Below are 22,238 nucleotides of genomic sequence, written 5' to 3' on the forward strand. Positions count from 1 at the left end.
GATTTAATCATGCAATGTAGCAGGTATGGGAAAACAGTAATTCACCCTCCTTCATCCGACTTCCCCAGTTCGTCATCCAGTTTCTCAGCTTCAGCCTCCCTGAGTTATGCAGTCCAGACGTGTGATCGTATTTCCACTGAGCGAAATGCGTGAACGACGCCCAGATGACGTGATCGTTTTGGACACTGTCATGCCAATGTTTGTTGAATCGCGCGAGGAGGTGGCACTGTTTGTTGAACTGTGTGACGATATGCGTTTCAGCTGCTGCTGCCCCAGAACATGGCCACCCTGCTGACATTCGCCGCCCTCAACAAGGACCGAGGCCTGGCGCAGGCCGGTGCTCACGGTGAGTTGGTGCTTTCCGCGTTCGCATCGGATCTCGTTTACCATCCCATGTCTTGATGTTCATCACTTTGTGTCACGAAACAGGATCTTCGGTTATGTAAGAACTGGATTTCATAAAAAACAACATGCAGAATGCAGCAGTCAAATGCTGTCAGATGATTGCCGTCAGAGTATAGTCAGAGACACAATACTGCTACTTGTTATTCGGTGCAGCATCACCCACGCCCCGTGCCAGTCCACCGTTCAGGGTGGAGCATTGTGTACCGCATTCTTGACATCACCTCCATGCATACTGGTTCCCGTTTCTGGTGAAAACTCGACGAAAATCGGTCGTGCATCGAGTTTGACCTCGCCTCATCAGCAGGCGCCGTTGCACGCGCCATACTAGGGCCGAAATGTGCTGGTAGCTTCTGTGAGAATGTGGAATGTTGATGTTTCTTTCATGTTTAAGAGGAAGAAGGCGAGCGTGTCATGTATGATAGATGACTGCGCCCTGCAGCCGCTACGCCATCCCGCTGGAATGTCTGAATTACACTACCGGCCTGACCGGAGACGCCTTGCGTCCCCCGAGCGTATCACCGCTCTTCCGGGATGGCAGTCTAATAAATGCGTCAGTTCATCTTGCCTCTGAAAGCGCTCGCCCCATGGGTGTCATATGAATGACGCAAAGCAGATCAATTTTGTTGCGGACTCTTCAGTGATCCCGCTGTGAGGGAGGCGGCACAAGTGTGCAGAGCCCAATGCGTGACCGATGGTTTCACGCTGAATGCGCAGCTGCAACATATTAAACGTGCAGTAAGTCACGTGTTGAATAAAGATGGCGCATAAATATGGATTGCACGTTTCGCGTCGCCCTCACTTTCGCACCTGTATGGGGGCTGGCGTTCGTGTTTTACTTATTGCTGGACGTTCATGCATTGCAGCCGTTGGCCGCTAGAAAGGCAAAGCTCATGTTTTTGTCAGTGCATGGCACGGTTCTGAGTACCCACAAAACAGGCGCTGACGAATTCGAATCATGTTTTCAAACCTGTAGCTATTGCCAGACATCGGGGCATCAATAACATGGCCCGATACTGCTACTTCCGTTTTCAAAAGAACCCCATTTCGCGCCAGCGTGCCAAACCGGGATTTGCATCCGCGAGACATGACCGATATGATCATAGTTAATGCATTTATTCGGTGCACCGCCATCCGTCACACCCTGAAGAGGTGTCCCACCCCAACAGCTTGTCGTCTTCCGGTGAGTGCCAGCGCAGCGTCGCGGCGCATTGTTCCCGCCCGCCGCGTGACCTTTTTCATGAATGCAGGCGTCGGATCGGATTGCTCTCAGTGCATTTGCTCCAAGTGTAGGCGTCGGGAGGGCACCGCGGGGGTCAAATCTGCTGTCACAGCAGCCACGATGGCATGCGGCGTTGGGGAGTGGCTGTGCCCGACAGCGCCCGCCAGAGACGTCCGCCATATAGTCTTCATGACGGCGGTTGGCTGGCACGCCCGACGCCGGCACCGGGTCCAGGCCGGCCGCGCCGCCACTGTGGTCAATATCTGGAGATCTCGCGGTGGCTAAGGCTGTAATACCACTCGGCCCGCCCACCGCAGTCGCGTCACCGCCGCCGCCAGAACGGCACGGCACGGCCATTCCAAAATGGCGGACGTTGCACGGCGTCAATTAGCGCGACACAGCGCGGCACGGCGGCTTAGCCGTCCGAAACCGCGGTCGGCCGCTCCCCGGCGCGGGGATTTATCCGCGATGCGCCGCCTTCGCCGCCGCCCGGCCGGCCGCGGTCATTAGAGACCGACTGTCCGGTGTAAATAGCGGCCGCGTGACGTTTACGGTCGAATCGCGACGATCCGAGTGGAGCGCTCGCGTAATCGGACCGCCGATCGCCGGACGATGGCTCTATCGTCGTGCGCGACGCCGCGTTCTGCGGTCGCCGCTCGGCACGCCCGTCGCCATTTTGTCACCGGTGCTAAATCACGCTGCAACTGAGCCGACCCCCATCGCGATCGTCACTGTCACAGGGACTCCCCGCCCGCGCCCAATGAGCGGGAAATAATACGAGGCCGGGATGATATGACAGCTCTGGCTGGGGCTATGGTAGCGCCTGCGGCCACGGTGGCACGGAGGCCGATCTGCGGGCCCCGAGCCTCTTGCTCAGCGCGCGCCAATATGCAGAACGTGCGCCGGCATATAACCCTCTCCCCAGTTCTTCATCTCTGTGGCGCCATTCACCGCCGCGCCGCGCCATACAGATGCTAATTCCACATTTTAGCAAACGACCGGCGGGCTCGAGCCGAGCGCTTTTTGTGCACCATTCACGGCGTGGGCCGATCAATAAATTGGGTTTTCTCTGTGTACCTCCGGGCGGCCGCAGCCGTCTCATCTCACGGCCACCCTCCGCCGTCTTCCGCCGCCTCTGTGGGAGCTGTCGTCACCGCCCGTCGCTCGAACCCCGACACAGCGGGAGGCGTTGCAAAAAATCCTCTCCAGAAGCGCCCATTTCCCGTGAAAGGGTTAAATAGTGCAACCAAAATGCGATAATAACGGCACGTCGCCGGTTCGGTGATGATCAAAGGCGGTGCTGGGCGGCGCCGTGGGGTGCGGAAGGGCCGCGCCGCCGGGGGACGGGGCGGCGGCGGACGCGCGCGTGAATGGACCGAGAGGAAGTGGCTCACCGGCGGGCGCCAGGGCGCGCGGCCGCCGGATACAGGCCCGATACAGGCGCTGATTGCAGCTCCTCTTAATTGGAAAATGTCGGTTTCATGAGTGGTACGTCGAGTGGCGCTGCGCAGGCAGAATGGGGCTGTCGCACCGGGCCGCGAAGAGGGTCATTAGTGTTCATCAGCATTAGTTGGCGCGCCCGGCGGAGATTGCGGCGGAGTCGAGAGAGACAAGGCACCCTAATGGCCTGTCGCCGCTGTCGCCACGGGCTGTTTTGATGGGACACTTTGTTTGGACTCCCGTCTCCTAGCTCACCTAATCCTCACCGCTCATCGCTGGAAAGGTATTCTGGGAGAAGTAAAACGAGCACTTACGTTTGCCGCTAAAACCCGTCGCATTTAGAACCCCTGTCGGGAATGCAATCGGACATATACCAAGTCGGATCCTTACGACGACGTTTAGTGCCGGCGACTCCGGGAGACGTATGGTACTCTGGCAAAAGGCGAGGCTGGCTCCTTTATCTACTCCAGGCAGAGTTGCAGCCTGCAATAGCTTTCGGCAAGGTCTCCATTCGATGGTCCATTGAAAGGCCGTCGCTCTCTGCATTTCTCGTTCGCTTCGTCGTAATTTTCGAGCTGAATGTCCAGCCACCCCTACGTCTGACCTTGCAGGTGCTGTTTCCAAGAGGAAAAGTCTACCAGCATCATCACCTGACAGCACCATTTCGTCTCACGGCTGCTGGAATGGCGGCTTGCTCTGTGATACTGCCTTCTTGACTTCCCCGACTCCGTGAGAAGTGACTCTCCCTCATCTGACCATCACTAACTCTCCTTGTCTGACCTGACCTGTACCCCGCAGGTGCTCCGGCCGGGACTCCGGTGCCTCCATCGGGCGTGTCTCCCGCCAACGGCCTGCCGTTTCCGTCCCCGGCGACCACGGCCACGGACCGGAGGAACACTGCCGTGGACTACGGCCGCTACGTCCGCCGCTTCACCAGCGCCCAGGAGTGCGGCTTCAATCACTGCATCGACCTCAGCTACCGGTGAGTCCCTGCGCTGAGCATGATGGCAATCGTGCTGGTGGTGGGGATGACGATGATAATGACATCGATGATTGGATTACCCTTGGTAGGGGATAATGCTGATAGTGATTGTTGCAGCGATGATAAGAATAGGGAGACAAATGCACACATTAATGATGACGGCCGCGAACAGGTTCGACAGCACGTTGACTGGTCCATGGCCGTGTTGACCTCACCAGGATATCCGACACTGGTCTGTGTGTCTGGCGCCGGGAATTTCCACCGTATTGAGCGGCTGAATACAAAGACTCGTGATGCATAAGCCCTGCATTGTCTTGCCGGAGAATAAGGCTCCCGCGCGCTGTCGTTATCTTCCATGCATAGACGATCATGTTTACACCTTATCCTGAGCCATGGATATTGCATTTGAAACGACCCAGCAACCCACGCTGCCCTGACTAGACGGCCAGTAGTCATCTAATCATCCGTGATCGACCTAAATTCCACTTCCTCGGTCGCGCCGGGCGGCCGGCAGCCGGTGTCGTTAGGCGCATCAGCACGCGACAGTGGGTCGGCCACATGGGTCACCCTCGAACGGACCCATATCGGGCCCGCCAGGTCAGCGGCGGCACCTTCTGAGAAAGTGATCTCCGCAAACAGCCGCGGAGCGCATCGGTCGGGGCCATTGTGCAGTGACTGGTGCAAGCCGACCGACCACCCAATTCTGGCTCTGTTTGGAAATATCGACTGCACTCACCAGGATTGGTGTGGTGCTCATAGGTGGTGCAGTTCTGCTCCGGATTGACTATGGATTCGGCTTAACCAAGCATTAAGCGATTCAAAATTAACCTCATGTTCTTTTCCCGTATCGGGTTAAATTACACCAATATTCATCCATGTAAACGCTATCTCCGAAATGATGTTCCAGCTTTGTTCATGTCCCCGTTCCCATGTCTCCTCCCCTCGCCATCATTAACTTGTTCCCCGTTCCCGTCTTTATCCATCCCGTCTCCGCGTCTAACTTCAATTTTCTCACAGTCGCCCTCCCTAGCGTCATGTGAAATATGGCCTCCGCTCAACTCTTCCCTCGATGACGTGTAAATATTCGAAACATGGCGCAGCGACAGGATGCGCCAGATTCCGCACACGCCCGGCGCCGCTCCGACTGTCGAAACCGACTCAAAAGCTCAAAAGCGGCGCGGTGGCGGCACAAAAGCGGCGCGGCTGTTCCCACGGTCCCCCGTAGGCGTCCCGGCGTGCCTGCAACATCCATGAATATTGCAGCGCCGCGCAGCGGGGCAGACGCGGCCCTCACGCGGCGGGCGGCGCAGCTGCGACGAGGGCGCCGGGTTCGCCGCAGTTTCCCGGATCGCGCCGGTCTGGCCGCACCGCGGGAGCCAGCTGCACGACGCGGCCCCGCAAGTGGCAGGGCAGCGGGCGGCGGCTGTGGCGGGTGGCCCGGTACATACATCTGACTGATCAAGGGCAATAGAAGCAGACCATCTTTTATGAAAGTTGAGGGACGAGCGCCTCCAGTGCCTCGTCTGAGCAGCACGGCTATAAATATCCATAGGCATGAGGTGGCCTCTGAATTCTAATTGCGCATCGAATTATTGCACCGAAATATTATCCTCTGTTCCCTGCATGCAAAGGCACTTGCCCTTCTGTGGACGTACCCGTTTAACAACAAAACTTGGAGTCTGGGCAAGTCCCTTTCGAGGCACCAATGCAGCGGCGGCGGCACCGTTCGCTCATCACCTTACAAAGCGGCCGCGGAGACCGGCGACAAGCAGCCCGGTAAACGCGACTGTCAGCGGCACTGCCGTCCAATCTGCCGTGCAAAGCCGCGCCGTGGCGGCGGCGGTCAGTCCGGCGGCGACCGAGCGCTGCGGGGTTCGGTAATGACCCCTGGGCCGTCCGACCGCAGCCAGTCATGCAGGTCGCGCCGCTGCCGGCGCCGCTGCCGCCGTCTGCGAGACAAAACACGCCCGGCCGGCATAAACTGAAGCAGAGACCCGGTACGAGGCTGTGATTTGTCATGCCAACTGGCGGCGGCCGCACACGGCGGCGGAGAGCCTCCGTCTGCTCGCTAGAACGGTCGCTGTCGGCACAGCCCGCGGCAGCGACACCGAGGGGTGCAAGGTCTTCGCACCCGCGAGCCATGTTGCAAAATTTGCATGGAACTAAAACAAACAGACCGATTCGCGCGAAAGGGTTTGCTTTCATTATTCATCTGCGTTTCAGAAGCCGTGATTGTTTTGTTATCAGATATTCGGAGAAAAAGTGAGATCACTGTTGTCGCCGCTCGAGGTGGCGAAGTTGGTCCGCTAGGAGGGTGGAGAGGGGACACGCGAAGTGATGACGAGCGCAGAGCGGTGCTGAGCGTGTCTTTTGACACCGAGGTGGGCTGGTGCCCGACTGTCAGTGCGCCTGGACAGTCAGAGACGGCGCAGGAGACTGGCCGTCAGCGCAGATAGCAGCTTCACCCCAGGTGACAAGAGAGGATGACCACTCCTTCCGTCCCTGTTGAGACGTCTGGTTGAAAATAAAAAGCCGGTGAAAGAGCCTATCCTGTGCTGTGCTGTCGGATAGGTATGTCCGTGTTCAGGGCCACGCTTATCCCACATTCTCGGAGATGACAATACTCTGATTTAGATCCAGATTGCAATGCTTTAATTGAACAACTCCTGCCTCATCACAGCCGAACGTCGGTTTTTATAAGGCTGATGTTCCTCTTTCAGGGAGCACTTCCACTGCCTGGAGTGCAACTCGCGCGTGTTCGTGAAGAAGGAGGAGATGATCCGCCACTTCAAGTGGCACAAGAAGCGGGACGACTCGCTGCAGCACGGCTTCATGCGCTACTCTCCGACCGACGACTGCGGCGACCGCTACCCCGACTGCAGCCACAACAGGAAGCAGACCCACTACCACTGCCTCAAGGTAAGGCCCAGATCCGCGGTTTGTCACTACTGCTATCCCTCAAGGTAAGACCCAGACCTATAGTCCGCCACTATCCACTGCCTCTGGGTAAGACCCAGACCCGCAGCCGGCAAGTCAAGAATGTCCGCCCTCAGCAACGGCGGATGGCAGCTGGCCGGACGGACTGGACCCACGGCTACACATTCACTGCAGAGATGCGCTCTGCAAAGGCATTCCACGAAGCCGAGCAAATTGAGCCGTGGGCGCCGGGATTATAACGGTAATTCTGTTGTGGGTTCTCCGGAGATAATCAGGTCACTGGAACAATCACAGATCGTTACACATCTAACTAATCGTCATCAATTTGCTCACGCTTCTCACCAACGTCAATCTCCACTTTCTGCAGCACAATGAACCAAGCGAAAGCGTCCAGAAGATTTAGCCCTTCTATCTAATCCAAAGCCAAAACCACATTCACTTCGCCTGACCTGTGCAGCCCCTGCAGGTCACGTAGCGCCCACCCTGCCGATGCCCGACGTTGTGCGGGTCTCCTGTGCGCTGCACCAACGGGTTTATCACAGGGTTGCCGCGGAGCTGTCACTTTTTTCTCGCGCTCGCCGGATATGTCGCGGTCTGGTGCGACAGCAGGCACGCGCTCTGACAAACAGTGAGCCCGGCGGAGGCAGTGCAGGACAGGGGCCACCGGCGCGGCGCGCGGGTGGCCGAGATAGGACGAGCATCAACTGGACGACAGCCACCCCGGTGGCAGCGGAAACGGCGCAGATAACGCCGGGTTCTGCACTGGCTTCGCTTCACCCCGTTTGCTTCAGCCACTTAAGTGTCCACTGTCTCGCCCTACAATTGACTCGGCTACGACACAGAGGCATGTTCCGCAGGAGGTTGCAACGGGATCGAAGGAGATAGTTATGGCGCTGTCGTGGTAACTGCCCACTTATTTACCACAATCAACATCGACCCGCTTTCAGAAGCCTTAAATGGAAATACTCCGCTCTCAATCAGCACATAAATTCGTCTTATCACGCCTCAGCCCCTTGCACGATCGATCTGACAGCCATGGCGGCAAATAGTGCCAGCAGCACCGAGTGGCGTTCACGATATGACCTCTGTCGGCCATGTATGTCCTACTTCACCTCATTTCACTACCATCATCTCGCGCGACCGTCAGCGGCGCCCCTCGGCGCCCGGCGCCGCCGGCGGTGTCCTTATACGGTGCCCGAGGGCGCATTCCGCGAACTAACGTGATTCTTCAAAGCGGCGACGGTGCCGGCGGCGTCACGGCACCGCTGCAGCGCTCCAAATGTCACCACCGACGCGGTAAACACATTAACGACACTCTCGATGGCCTCCGGTGAGCGCCCGAGAGGGGGCGGCGTTCGGCGCCGGTGACGCCCCCGAATCCACGACGCCCCTCAGTTCGTACTCCCTCCCGAAGGACTGCTAGGGGTACCGTCCACGGGCCAGGTGTCGGAGCAGGGGCCGGGGCAGGGGTGCCCCGCCCGCTCCGACCAGAACAGGGAGTGGCCGGGCGATAATGAACCTCCGGGTGCTTGGTATGACGCTCACGACCGGATATTGGCGTAATAGATGTGCCCACCGGGAGGCCGGACAGAACACGGCTGTTGCAAGTTAACTAATGCTGAGACGGGCTCTGTGAATGCTTACATGTATGGGGCGCACTTAATATGAATGCATAACGAACTTATCGTTCGTGGAGCTCGGAGAGTTCAACAACTTCTGACACGATTAAGCCGATTTTTTTGTGTTAACTGTTATAGCCCTCGTGGGAAAATAAAGCACCAAAAAGCTTACATCGGATTGAAAATAGGGTCAAGAACGCCCAATAAATGCAGTCACCTGGATGCTGTACGTTCCAAAAATGTTTCAGCTCATAGCGCGGTTTTTATTCAGCCGGTCTCCATAGTTCACAGAACGCCTTCTCGGAGATCACACATCGAACGGTATGCGCTGCATGTCGGCATGGTCTGACAGTCATGAAAAGCCTATGGGACCCTTCAGACACGGCGTTCGCAGTGACAGGTGACAATCCGACATCAATGTGTCGCCTCGCCTCGGTGTAACTATGATGCGAAATCTGCATCCAGGATGTCTGATGTAAAGCGGCGTCAGGGACGATGCAGCCTCGCTAGACGGGCATCCATGATCAGCATCTCGCATCGCCTCACATTTGATGTTTGCTGCCACCCGATTCGATTATGCCCAATGCCATCTCGGCCCGCTGAAAATTCGTCGTGGGCTGTTTTCATGATGTTCTGAATACAGTCGCGACGCTGTGATCGCTGCTTTCTAAATATGGCCCGGCGACATGAGTTATCTCTAATGCGAAGATCGGCGGCGCGATGGGGATGCCTCCCATTGCCGGTCGCGCCGGGCGGCGGCGGACGCGACACAGCGTTTGACATGCTGTCCCGTAGTGTGACGACTTCATCTGAAGCGAGCGGCGCCGTCGCCCGGCCTTCGCGAGCCTCATTACTCGCTGCAGCGCTATCCCGCCGCCTCGGACCATAGCAACCCCGCGGGCTTTCAAATGTGATTCTCCTATTGCATTGTTTCGCTCCATAAATCCACGAAAACATGAACCAGAGTCCATTGATGCATATAAATGGCCGTTGTCTGCCCTTTCCGGTTATTAATATGATGACCGGTCCTTGTGCAACAAAGGTCAGAATCCTGCAGAGGGCATGCAAATTTCGCTCTAAATCGGCTGAATTATCAGTTGCTTGCATCGCCAGCCAGTGGAGAAAGCCGATTGGCGGTCTCGAGCCGTAAATTACCCAATAAATTATCGTCTTCGAGCTGACGTCACTGTGCGACAAGACCCATAAACAGTTCAGTATTTTACTTATCTGACACCGGCCGTCATGGTTTGCTTTTTATTCTGTAAACCATCACAGGAGGGTTTTAGCGTAAGCACTCGATAAAGCGGACAGACACTATCTGCAGCGTGGTGGCAGAGCCAGCCGCTTTGTCCGATTAAAGAATGTCACGTGGCCGGCGTCTGTCGCCATGTTTCTGTAATGCGCTGCAACCGGGGCCCAGGACGGGAGGGCGCTCAACGGACCACTGTTCCCGATATCGGCGCGAGCGGCGCGCTCGGCGGCCTCCTAAATGAGGGACGCCCATGAGGTCATCCAGATCATTGCAAGTTGAGCGACCGATCCTGACGAACTGGCCATGGTCAGACGTACGGACGGACAGATGGACAGACGGACAGACGGGACAAAACGGACGTCTGAACGGGACAAGGACGGACGGTACCGTTTTCCGCCGGCCGCCCGATCCATCATCGACGAGCAACAATAAACGGAGCGGCGCGCCTTCCGGGGAAGCGGAGAGGGGCCGCGTCGGTCGCGCTGCAGCCGACCTCTGCCGCCACCGGCGTGTTGACACCGAGCCAACCGCACTGGGGAGGTCCGACGGCCGACGGGCCGACACGGCACGGCCTATTTCTGTTTATAAGCACTGTATGGCGAGGCTCAATCACTGTGTCTGTCATCCATTCTGCCCAACTGCTACCACGTCAACACGCTGCCGGCGAGTAACCCATTAAAACGCGACCGCGGGGCGTGCAGAGCCCGCCGACGGGCCACCGAGTGGCCGAGCAGTGCCTCGCGCAGCCGCCGACCATAAACACACCGGCAACGGCCGAAATTGATTCCGGAATCGCGTCGCCCGCCCAGTCTGTCCGCCCCTTCTGTCCCCGGGCGGTGGATTATACAACACCTCGTATGTTGGTTACGCCCTTCACGAGCATCGCGTTCGTCGTCCCAAAACAGCTGCCACTGTCTGCGCCGCAAGGAGGGTACGATCTAGGCGGGAGAGGCATACTCATGACAAGGTATAGTAAAAGCGCGGCGTGGTCACGGCACTGCAGCGATCGCAATGCGCTCACGACAAGCATGTATGGTGGCTGATTCGAGGGCGCTGACTCCACCAGTCGTCGAAAATCACCACTGCACCCGAACGCCCCTCCGATCACCAGCACCCTAACCTGCCTCTTCAGCTCTCCTTGCAACACCGTCAACCCCAATGAACCTGAAATCGGCTCGATTCGACCAATCCATTGATCATTTATTTACCCGATTTCACGCTGAAAGCTAATTCCACCGTGACCTTCAACTTGAGGCCGCATAGCACACTTCTCGATGTGCCCGACGCGAACGGAAAAATCGCGAACAGAACACCCCCACTCCGGCGTACTCTACCAGCCTCGCGCCGGCCCCGCGGCGGCCGGACGTCCAGCTCGTTCTGCCGCTCGTCAGGGCGGAGCCGAACGAGCGGCCAACGAGCCGCGCTCGCGACGTATGAGCGCCAACCGCTGTAATTAGCGCCGCCCGCGCGGCACTCACGACGTGGCCGCTTTCTGCGGCGATCGCGGCGCGATTTATCGCTGGCTAAGACTAGTGCGGCGTTTTGTTGGCGCAGGTCGGTCGGATCAACTCGTGTCTTCATCTGAGATGATGCCGGGGATGGACACTGCCTGCAGAGAGGGAGTGGCTCTGGCCAGACAAGACGGGGCGCGACGGAGCCAGGCTGCTTCAGCCACTCAGACTTGGCCTGCTGAACATCGCAGCTGAGGGGCTGAGATCATCCGGTGACTGAAGGGAACGGGGTGGGGCCGGGCGGGGTCCGCCGCCGCTGCACCGCGTCACACATACACCCCGTCAGCTGATCTGAGCGCGTCACACCGTGACGAACCGTGACGTCATGCGACAGGCCGTGACGGCGTGTGGCAGACGCGCGGGCACCGTGACGGCCGGGGCGGCGCGCGCCTGTGTGCCACCGGCGCCTGGGTGGGCCGGCCGGACGACGCCGGGTCCGTTGCAGACATGTCGCGGCTGCAGCACGACATGGTCGCCTCAATGGGACTCAATTGTGCGTAACGCGCGGTAAAATTCGCCCGTCACCCGCCCAGCGGCGGCCAAACGGACGGAATCATACATGTGCCGCGTCAGTGCAGAGCTCGACGCCTGGCTCGCCGCGCTGCCGAAAACGCCAGTCGTGCCGCGTGTGTTGTATTACACTGTCAGCGTGCGCCGTGTTATATCGGCATGTATTTTTAAGTAGCCCGTCCGCCCATCATTCATGCCTGCATATCGTGATGCTATGCATAATGCATTTTTAGTCACATGTAAAGCGGACATAAGCGTCTTACGGGACACCGTCCAGTGACACTTGGACTGACCGGTCGCCGTCAGGGTGCCAGTCGGGTGCCAGCGCGATGCTGTGGGAACCCCGCTCCCCCGAACGCGCACCGCGCCTCGTCTGCATATGAGTGGCGCGCGAGGCGTGCCGTCGGGCCGGACAGGCGTCGGAATCCGAGCGAGCGCGCCGGCCGGGCGTCTGTTGCAGATGCAGCGCTAACCGGCGGTGGTTTATGGTTTAATCCGCGCCGTGAAGGCTGCAGGAGCTCGCCGGTCTCGCGATGGACGATGACGCCAGCACCGCGCGCCTCTCGCCGAACGTGCAGAACAGGGTGGCGCCGGGGTGGAGCGATCCCGAGATCGGGAGGAGGTGGCACACGGCGAGACGAGAGCTCAGCAGGGGGCGTGAGGCCAGGCTGGCTGGAATGCATTAAGATTAGGGTAGAAGTGCTTTGGTCAGCAGATCAATGATGGGAGCCTAAAATGGTGCAGCAGCTCTTTGAACTAGTCCAGCGTTCATTACTGCGGACGGCTGAAACGATGTGCTACATCATTAACTGCACAAACTGTTTATCAAAATATTAATATTCATATAAAACATGAGGTGTGCTCATGTGCTGCACTTTTGGCCATCGCTGTTACCCAGGACCACGATTGCAGACGGAACGGACTTTTCTAGAAACTCTCAGCGGTTATAAGCGATCGGCCACTTCACCTGAGATATTTTACTCGCTCATGAGAAGGACATGCGTCTCCAATGCCAACAAACTGCGACATTATCAGTCAAATGTGACAACCAGTCAGTAGTCACTGGCGCCGCGCGTCCCTTTCACCACTGTCAGATGACTACAACTGCGTATCTTCTACGACTGTGTGTCCTAACTCCTAACATCCACTGACCATTTCAGGAGGGCTGCGACAAGGTCTACATCTCGACCTCGGACGTCCAGATGCACGCTAACTACCACCGCAAGGACTCGGCCATCCAGCAGGAGGGCTTCCAGCGGTTCCGCGCCAGCGAGGATTGCGGCGTCGAGATGTGCAGCTACCAGGGCCAGCGCACCACCCACTTCCACTGCAAACGACCCGGCTGCAGTTTCACCTTCAAGAACAAGGCTGATATGGGTGAGTCGCGCCGCGCGTGCCTGTTTGCTGGTAGGCTGATGACACCCGTATTGAAATTCATCATGTTCGGTGTCGGCCGTGCAGCAGAATTGGTTCGCGGTAATCGTGATTGGGGTGTACGTAAATAGCGCAAATATGCGATCGGCCGTCGCCGTCCGCTGTCGGACCCCTGTAACTCTCAGAACGGAGCATGTCTGCACTCATGGCCGGCCACAGCGAACAAGGGCATCAGATGCATTCGGTCGGGCGTTTTTGTAAAAGTGGACCACATCCTGCATAAACGGAGCGTGACATTAGACATGGTACCCGTCGCGATCCCGCTGTTTTATGGAGATCCGAGTCTCATCTGCGCGGGATCGTCGCTCCGATGTCGTTGAAGGGTGGCCTCTGACAGAGGATCTGATGGGGCCACCATTAATTCAGTCCAGAGTACCTATCGCGACCCCCGCGCTCGCTCGCTGAAAACCCACGTCCGTTTTCTGACTGCCGTGTGCCCTATGGCGATTGCAGAGAAACACAAAACGTACCACATTAAGGACGAACAGCTCAACAAAGACGGCTTCAAAAAGTACATCAAGCACGAGCACTGTCCGTTTGAGAACTGTCGGTTCAGCAAGGTGTGCAATCACATCCACTGCATCCGTCCCGGCTGCAGCTACGTTCTGCACTCCTCGGGACAACTGTACTCGCATAAGGTACGTACTGCGCCACGACACAGCACCTCCGGCCTTCTGTACTGAGGAGGGGACGGCCTGACAGGCTGCTTGAGAAGTCGATGGGTTCGGAAGATATTTGAGTTCAGATTTGAAAGCTAGGCACAAGTGTCAGTTTTGAAACCTCTCCTGGCGATCCTCATGATAACAAGTTGTAATCAGTGTTCACTTATCTTTCAGCAACTAAATCTAGCGATTTTTAGGCTGTGCACATGTATGAACCACTGCTTTTGATTGTGTATAGAAGACTTGGCCTTGAGCTGTCTGGTTCTTGGCTGGGTCATTATTTCCGAGTGTTTATGCAAAAATATGCGGTGTGCGAGACTGATTGCCTTGTCAAGGATGTTTAATACCGATATTCAGATGTCTCATTTTCAGCGCAAGCACGAGCGTCAGGACAGCGAGATGGCCTACCGGAACTACCGGCTGTCGCAGAGCCTGCCACGCGACGGCGCCTTCGGTGAACAGGTGTGTACCGCTCCTCTCCGGGGGCAGACGGGGCCTGGCACGGGGAGGCCCGCCGGAACGGCACGGGACGGGATCTAATGGGAAGAGCACGGACCTGATCCCACCCAATCACACTGAACATGGGGCCAGAGTGGGCGGTTCATATGGATGAATGCTTGTGAGTAGTGGATCACACAGGAAATATTTCTAAATGACCCAACCGGGCTGGCACAGACTCCTGAATAGGGAGGACGGAGAGCTAGCACGGCTCTGAATGGTGGTCAATTGGTCCGCCTGCCTTTGTGCGGCGCCTGGCTCGAACTCTGGCACGTGATTGCACAACGTGCTAGATGCATTCATAACGCTGATGCCGAGATATCAGACACAAAGAAGTGGCCGTCATGCATTCAGATGGTGTAATGCTTCACGGCCGTGCAAGGATTCCAGGAACGCCTTTTGTCGAGCTGACGCCCGCTAAGGTAACGCCGCCAGCGTCATCTATGGTCACATCTCAGTACGCATAATGAGCACCAGGTGGCAGGTGTGAGTGGTTAATGTCCCTCGTTATGACACACCTGTAGCATGTCAGGGCCCTTCCGGTTAGCCACTAGCCAGCTAAGTAGATTATAAGTAATCAGCCCTGCCTACAAATCGCTGACCGCTCCACGTCGTCGGTTTGCAGTTCCCCCTGGCGGCGGCTCTCTCGCGCACGGTCTCGCCGTCGGTGTCGGTGCCGGGCTCGATGGCGCCGCTGAACCAGCCGAGCCCCAGCACCAGCCCCGGCAGCGTGCAGTCGCCGCTGCCCGCCAGCCCCTCCGACGCCCTGAAGGCCAGTCCGTACGGCCGGCTCGGAGCTCTCTTCCCAGGTGAGCAGTGCTCTGAGATGAAGTGGGATATCTACAATGTAGCCAACCCGGGATAGTTAAATCGCAACGGGAGACATGTAACTGCCTCATAAATGTGCGCATGCAATGCACTTAGGATGCATTGCTGATCGCAAAAACAAATCAGGTACAGATGAAGCAGAATTAACCAACCTCCTTCAATCCACCTGGACATATCTAAGGAAGTTCATCTTTTTCTTTTTCGCAGGCATGCTAACGCCGTCCAGTTTCGCGCTGGAGCCACTGGCGCCACAGGACATGAAGCCCTCCCACCCGAGTGAGCTACCGCGCCTGCCGGAGGCTGAGCTGATGCAGCGCTTCGTCCTGGAGCTGACAGATGGCGCCACCTGCGCCGTGACCGGCTGCGAGTTCTCAGGCACGGCGCACTACCACTGCAGCCAGCCCGAGTGCGGCGTGCTCTTCCAGAGCCGCGACAGCGCGCGCGACCACGCGCGGAACCACGAGCAGCAGCAGCACGTGACGGCCACCTACTACGAGGAGGTGGCGGAGACGGAGGACCCGTGTCCGTGCCAGCCGCACTGTCTCTACCGCGGCAAGGAGCGCCACTACCACTGCAACTGGGAGGGCTGCACGGAGGTCATCCTGCGCAGCGACAAGCCGTTCCGCCGGCTTGACCACTACAAGATGCACGACTACTCGCGACGACTGGCGGCGTCGAAGGAATCGTCGGGACCGCCACCGGTGCCGCCGCTCCTGCCGTACATCTCTCCGGAGATCCAGAAGCGGCGAGCCGCCGCTGCCGCCGCCGCAGCGGCCGCCCAGGCTGCCAAGGTGTCTGCTCCGTTCGAGGTGAGGCATGGGAGACGATGAATTTGTGGGAGGCGTTTACGCTTACTTCTATATTGCTACACCCGACTTTTTTTTCTCAGGCCAATGCTTCTAAGTTTCCATGGGTATGGTCTTGCTCAGCTACGATAACAATAGGCAATTCATGACAGTGATGATATCTTCCGTTCCGTTGTTAAGTCGCCCATGACGATCTTCCCTGAACAAAGTCTAAGGTTAATTCCTTCCGCCCACAGGTGCCGATGCCCGGTGCGGACGCCTTCCGCGGCCACATGCCTCCGGGTATGTTCGGCTCCTTCAAGCTGCCCAAGCCGCTGCTGGCGGCGCGCAGCGCTGACCTCCCTGGGACGTCGCCGGCCGTCTCGGCGGCTGACAGCGACCCGCCGAGACCAGTCGTGAAACACGAGGTGGGTGGGCCGGCCGTCGCGGCAGACACTCGGCGATCCAACGATAATAATCATAGCGCTGCAGCTCGACAGTCGATCGAGGGCATCGTGATGAGCTGGTGCATAAACACACAGTTTCGCGCCGATATCGATCAGACAAGGAGAGACATATGTCGGCCCGACAGCGTCTGTGACAGGCTGCTGTCAGCTATTGTCTAACGTCCTCAGCTGCAGAGATCGGCATCTGCTAGTGATTGGGTTGGATATGTCAATGGTAACTCATTCAACCCCGGTGAGCCGGACCCTACTCATGGACTGACACTATTTGAGATTAGGTCAAGCGTGTCTCGTTTGCTCTATACAATCCCGTTGCACTTCAACCCATCAAGTAAATGTTCTGATATCGATAAGACCTGTCAAGACTGAAACCACTCACTTCCGACAGCAATCTGACAATCGACCAAAAGTCACGACACCAGCATCAGCCCTACTCCCATCACTCACCGCCACACCCACGCTCCACGCCCACGACTTCGTAGTTCTTCTAGATAATGGTACACCCAGTTTGCTTCACAATATTCATGTTGAGCTATTCTGCCTCGTCGCAGCACTCATGGCTTTCTTTCTCTCCCTGTTGCAGGCCGACCCGACGGAGGGTTTCCGGGAATACCGCGAGGGTGCCACGTGCACGGACGCCGACTGCGCCCAGGCCGGCCGGAGGCACTACCACTGCGCTCATCCCCGCTGCTTCTTCGCCAGTAGCGACACGGAGGATCTGACCAGCCATGCCCGCGACTTCCATGACAACGTCGACATCCTGGAGGGCTTTGTCTTCTTCAACAGAGATGTCGACTGCAAGATGGCAGGCTGTCTGAGGTAGGCAAACCGATCTGCCTTCGTTTACTGAGTGATCGGTGTAAGGAGCATCACCATGGAAAACAAACTTTCACGAGTTATTGAGATGCAGTGACATAGCTTAGCTTACATACATTAAACATGCCAAAGATGCATTGTTCTTGACATGTTTGTTTTGGTTTCATCAGCGTCTTCGCACCACTAAAATCAAGTCCGTTGCCTAACCTCCGTCCCCTTCGCCCGATCTTACAGCAACAAGGTGAACCGTCACTTCCACTGCACAAGGCCCGGCTGTGGACACTCATTCGTTCGTTACCTGGCTATGGCGGAGCATGACAAGCTCCACCGCTCGCAGCAGGCCACCGGCTCGCCGCCGCCGACCTCCAACGGACAGACAGGTCAGCACCGGAGACCAGTGTATGATGGTTTTATGCAGAGGGCGAAATAACGAGTTATCAGGACAAGACGTATGTCTTGTGCTGATGTTGCACTTTCAGAAAAGGCACGCGGCTACAAAACAATTGTGCCAAAAAAAATTAATGAAACCTAGGTGTGGGATAAATAACCAATATTTTTTCAAGTGTTTTCATACTCCGAGACTTGTTTTATCTAAGCCAGGCATTTCTTTGTGTAGTGACATACGTCTCCCTCTCTTACGAACAGGTTCTCCGATCGTGAAGGCGGCCGGTACCTACTACCCGCTGTCGGCGTTTGCCACGCCCGACATGCCCCAAGGTCTGGTGCTGCACTCGCGCCTGACGGAGCAGCGTCAGCGCTCTCCTCCGACGCTGGGTGCCGCCAGTCCCCGGCGTAGCCGCTCGCCCACCGAACTGCAGGCCCAGGGAGAGCGGTCTGATCCGGCTACCTCAGCGCCGCTCCCAGCCGTGACTCAGCATCCAGGTGAGCACGGTTACACTCGTCTCGATGTTCTTAGCCGGAAGAGTTTCACATGAGCCATTACTAACGATGTCATGATATGCTTATTGATTTCCCAGTCTTCTCGTCTCCGCTCACACACTGACTTCCACCCTTCTACGGCAGGCACGGACCTAATGTCACGACTGCTGCAGTCGCCGGCCACGCTGAAACGTCCCACAGCGCCCAGCGTCGCCGAGAGCTTCAGTCACTTCCAGGAGGAGCAGCCGTGCGGCCGGCCCTTCTGCAAGCTGAAGCGGCGTGAGCACTACCACTGCGAGCTGTGCAACCAGGCCTTCAGTGAGGCAGAGCGGCTGCACCCGCACCTGGAGCGGCACGCTGAGGGCTGGCAGTCGCCGCAAACGGCCGCCGGTATCGGCATCGGGGGAATCGGATCGCACCAGCAGCAGCAGCAGCAGCAACAGGAGCAGCGTGCGGAAGAGCAGCAGAAACAGCAGCAACAGCAACAGCAACAGCAACAGGAAGAGCAAGAGCGGGAACAGCGCAGAAGTGAGTGCCCTGTCTCGCAGAATGTACTGCATTAGGGATTCGGAGGGTGTTAACTGCTAACCATGGGGCTAAGCACCATACGGAATAACTGCCATGGAGTAATTATGCACAACAATTATATTGCAAATAAAACAAATGATACTCCATGTCGCAGATACGCCAAGACAATTGCTGACAATATAATGTTTCTTTTCGCAGACATTCCCGGCGCCGAGGTCGTCCCGGAGATGCCTCGGCACCCGATGCTGCCGTTCCATCCGTTCGCGCACGCGTCTTTCTTGGGCTCACCTGAAGGATTCCTGCTGAGGCCGGCCCTGCATCCGGCGCTGGCAGGTCAGTGGGCGGGTCGGCAGCAGACGTCGTATGTTGGCCAGAGAACGATCAGATCCGCCTTTCAGTATGCTGTTTTTGATGTAGCAAAACAAGGATGACGAAACAGCCCGCCGCTGTCAGATGAACAACATCCATATTTCATAGCGCCAGCTCGTTAAGTTCATTCTGCGAAAGTCATACCATTGCATTGGCGTCTGACAACACGATCGCCCAATCTGACTTGTGCCTCCATCTGACAGGGTTCCCGATGATGCCACCACAAAATGGCGGATTCCCTCTGCCGATGAGCGCGGCCATGTTTGATCCGGCGCTGCTGTCGCGGAAGCGCCTCTCCGGAGACGGTCCCGGTGATGGGCACCGGCCCGAAGTCAAGAAGCCGCGCAACATGCGCATCCTGAAAGACGAGCCAGTGCCTGACGGCTATATCAGATTCAGGTACAACAAAGAGTACGCTCCATACGTTTTTTACCTTTTCTGTCGTCTTCTCATTTCCCACCGCAGCATGATCGCGTCTTTTCTATCAACGTACTTCTGAAGAAAGCTTATTTGCCCATTTCCAAATTAGTTTTTGAACTCCACTGACCGAACTAATGCTCAGCAATAGAGAACATTCTATTACCAGAATTTGTATATTAGATTCTTGCGTAAGCATATGCAAATGAACAAAAAAAAGCTGACAGTAGAATATCGAACGTACATCTACCCTATCGTTCCTTCAGACGTCCCTCTCTCCTTTCTCAGGTTCAACGAAGACTGCAAGTACCCGCACTGTGGCTACCGAGAGCATCAGACGCACTTCCACTGCATACGGAAGGACTGCGGCTACAGCTTCTGCGACAAGACACGCTTCGTGCAGCACACGGCTCGCCACGAGCGGCTGGACACGCTGATGGGCGGCGACTTCGTCCAGTACCGCGCCAACATCCCCTGTGGCAGGGACGCCTGCATCTACACGAACACTCTCGGTGAGTTGAGGCGAGAACATAATGAGACAGTGCGGACTAAATAACAACTTCCCGTGCTACCTGTTGAAGACGACATAAGCGGCTAGGCCCAACTTTGCTTACATTGCAGGATTGATCAAGTTACGTCCATGATAAATAGCCTATTATGTTTACTGACCGTTGGCTGCTCTTTCTCGTCTTCCAGACCAGCGCCAGAACAAGGCGTCCCACTTCCACTGCCTCAAGTGCGAGTTTGTCTGCACAGACACGAACAAGGTGGTGGCCCATCGGCGACAGCACACCAAGCTCGACTCCATCACCCAGGCCGGCTTCGAGAAGTTCACGCCCAGCCAGAGCTGCAAGATCGAAACGTGCAACCACAACGGGAAGCAGACTCACTATCACTGCGTCAAGTGCCAGTACTCGGTGCTCGGGCTGAGCCAGATGTCGGCCCACAAGTACCGACACATGGAATGATCGGAGCCGGTGGCGCCACGGTGGCGGCCGCCCGAACTTGTAGACTGATATTAGAGGTGCGCCAGGGACGTGGTGCTCGTGACGCTCCTGCACGAGGCCAGAATTGCCTTACTCTCTTGCTAGTGACCTGCTGGTGGCGTTTCAGGGCGTCATCGTGTTCGCGTGTGCACTGTATCCGAGCTGCCTTTGGTCTGGATCTTTCCATGATGCTCTTCTTTTTTCGTTGTGTTGACTGTATGAAGCTTCGTAGGCTGCTTGACGATGACAGAACAATGTATTGAGTGTCGCTTCGTGAAGAGCGAGCGCACAGCTCCTCTGCTGTGCAGTATTATGTTGCAGTACACCCGGTTGTAGGGTAAAAACAAATGTAGTGGTAAGCTCCGAAGCCTCCCCCTAGCCGACTACTCACGGTGCCAAACGTAGGCTAAGTTGTTATCATTATTATTATAATAATTTCGTTGCAATAGGTAGAATGTCAATATTTATTTTATTGTTCGCCTGGCGTCGTGTTCATTGCGTTTATCTAGCTAGTGCTGGCTAGAAGCTGGGTTTACTAACAGGGGCTCTCGCCAGGACTTGCAGTAGGAGTAACAATACTCAGTGCCTTCTCAGATAGCAGGGCGGCAATAGCCAGACAGCCAGTCATATCGCCGACAAACACAGTGGCAACGTGTTGGCCTGACGAGGTCTCGCTCCTCGCCTGCCGTCAACCCAGGCGCCGGCCGCCGACCAGCGCGTGCGAGCGAGCCTCTTGAACAGGGCGGATCCCGCCACATTCTGTATGCCAGTGTATGCGACCGTTGACATGTAAATGCTCGTCTTGCGGCCGGACTGGGTGGCCATCTAGGCTGGGGTTCAGCCTCTTTTGAGTCTTTGCCAGCATGTTATGCGTATGTGTATTTACGTGCCTGTACAATATGTGTATGAATGAGTGTGAGCGTGCTTACTGCACGCAAGTGTACATATTCAAGCGTCAACCCAGTGCCTTCTCCTGCCGCACAGAGCACCAGATCGTGAATCCAAGTGCCTATATACGAGGAACGCGTGTGTCAAAATTGTCGTGCCATACCATGTACCGCAGCGCCGTCGCGAGTCCAGAACTCGAGCCGGCGCTGGGCGCCCTCAGATCCCAGTGGCTTACCGTGTGGCCTTCCGGCGTCAGCACGCGGCGCGTGCCTCCGAACCCGTCACCGGCCCGACGATGGACCGTTTGTACATAGCGCGTCGGGACAGCGCGTCTCCGTGGCCGGCCGATATCTCGGGGCGCCGAGAGTGGCATTCTGTGCAGCACGCGCGCTATCGCGAGACGACAGACCCGGCAGTGGTCTCTAATTAACTCGTGCTTGGCCCGGCGGCGGTCGCCCCGGCTTCTGTGATGGGGTGTGTGCGTGTGGGTGTGAGGTGATAGGACAGGGCAGTGCGGCCGCCCGCAGTGAAGGTGTCGGCGTGTGGCCTCAATACACGCTCTCGGTACAGAAGCTGTGTTGGTGGTTCGGTCGGTTGTAATTGGATCTCGCGTCGGATGACCAGTCCGATGGACGTGGTTTGGCATCGAGCGTGGTTTGGCTCCGAAACTTGAACAAACTGTCCAGCGAACTGCGAAACCTTATTTCATTGACCTCCATGTCACCGATGACGTCACAGGTTAGGTCAAAGTAAAAATTATCAACATTTTGGCGTGATCACAACTTGGCCTCTGGCCGTTAGCGAACAAG

At 56.9% G+C, this 22,238-nt stretch overlaps 1 protein-coding gene across 4 annotated transcripts in view; it reads left to right on the top strand.

Moving 5' to 3' along the window:
* The window catches only part of LOC122390351 (zinc finger protein castor homolog 1-like), a 68,627-nt gene extending 46,626 nt beyond the window's left edge, over positions 1-22,001 (top strand). Inside the window, exons 5-21 of one of the 4 annotated variants that reach the window (XM_043383226.1) lie at positions 262-346; positions 3,863-4,046; positions 6,767-6,965; positions 13,036-13,252; positions 13,763-13,947; positions 14,329-14,433; positions 15,095-15,278; positions 15,505-16,106; positions 16,340-16,510; positions 17,130-17,365; positions 17,597-17,742; positions 18,008-18,244; positions 18,386-18,769; positions 18,968-19,102; positions 19,342-19,549; positions 19,844-20,067; positions 20,252-22,001. In XM_043383226.1, coding sequence (XP_043239161.1) covers positions 262-346; positions 3,863-4,046; positions 6,767-6,965; positions 13,036-13,252; positions 13,763-13,947; positions 14,329-14,433; positions 15,095-15,278; positions 15,505-16,106; positions 16,340-16,510; positions 17,130-17,365; positions 17,597-17,742; positions 18,008-18,244; positions 18,386-18,769; positions 18,968-19,102; positions 19,342-19,549; positions 19,844-20,067; positions 20,252-20,523 — 3,774 coding nt within the window. In that variant the 3' untranslated portion in view covers positions 20,524-22,001. The remainder of the gene's footprint in view (positions 1-261; positions 347-3,862; positions 4,047-6,766; positions 6,966-13,035; positions 13,253-13,762; positions 13,948-14,328; positions 14,434-15,094; positions 15,279-15,504; positions 16,107-16,339; positions 16,511-17,129; positions 17,366-17,596; positions 17,743-18,007; positions 18,245-18,385; positions 18,770-18,967; positions 19,103-19,341; positions 19,550-19,843; positions 20,068-20,251) is intronic. The other 3 variants (XM_043383227.1, XM_043383228.1, XM_043383229.1) reach the window with 3 other exon arrangements.
* The last annotated feature ends 237 nt before the right edge of the window (positions 22,002-22,238 follow it).

This window comes from Amphibalanus amphitrite, unplaced genomic scaffold (assembly GCF_019059575.1).
Source record: "Amphibalanus amphitrite isolate SeventyFive unplaced genomic scaffold, NRLGWU_Aamphi_draft 000392F_arrow, whole genome shotgun sequence".
Lineage (NCBI taxonomy): Eukaryota > Metazoa > Arthropoda > Thecostraca > Balanomorpha > Balanidae > Amphibalanus > Amphibalanus amphitrite.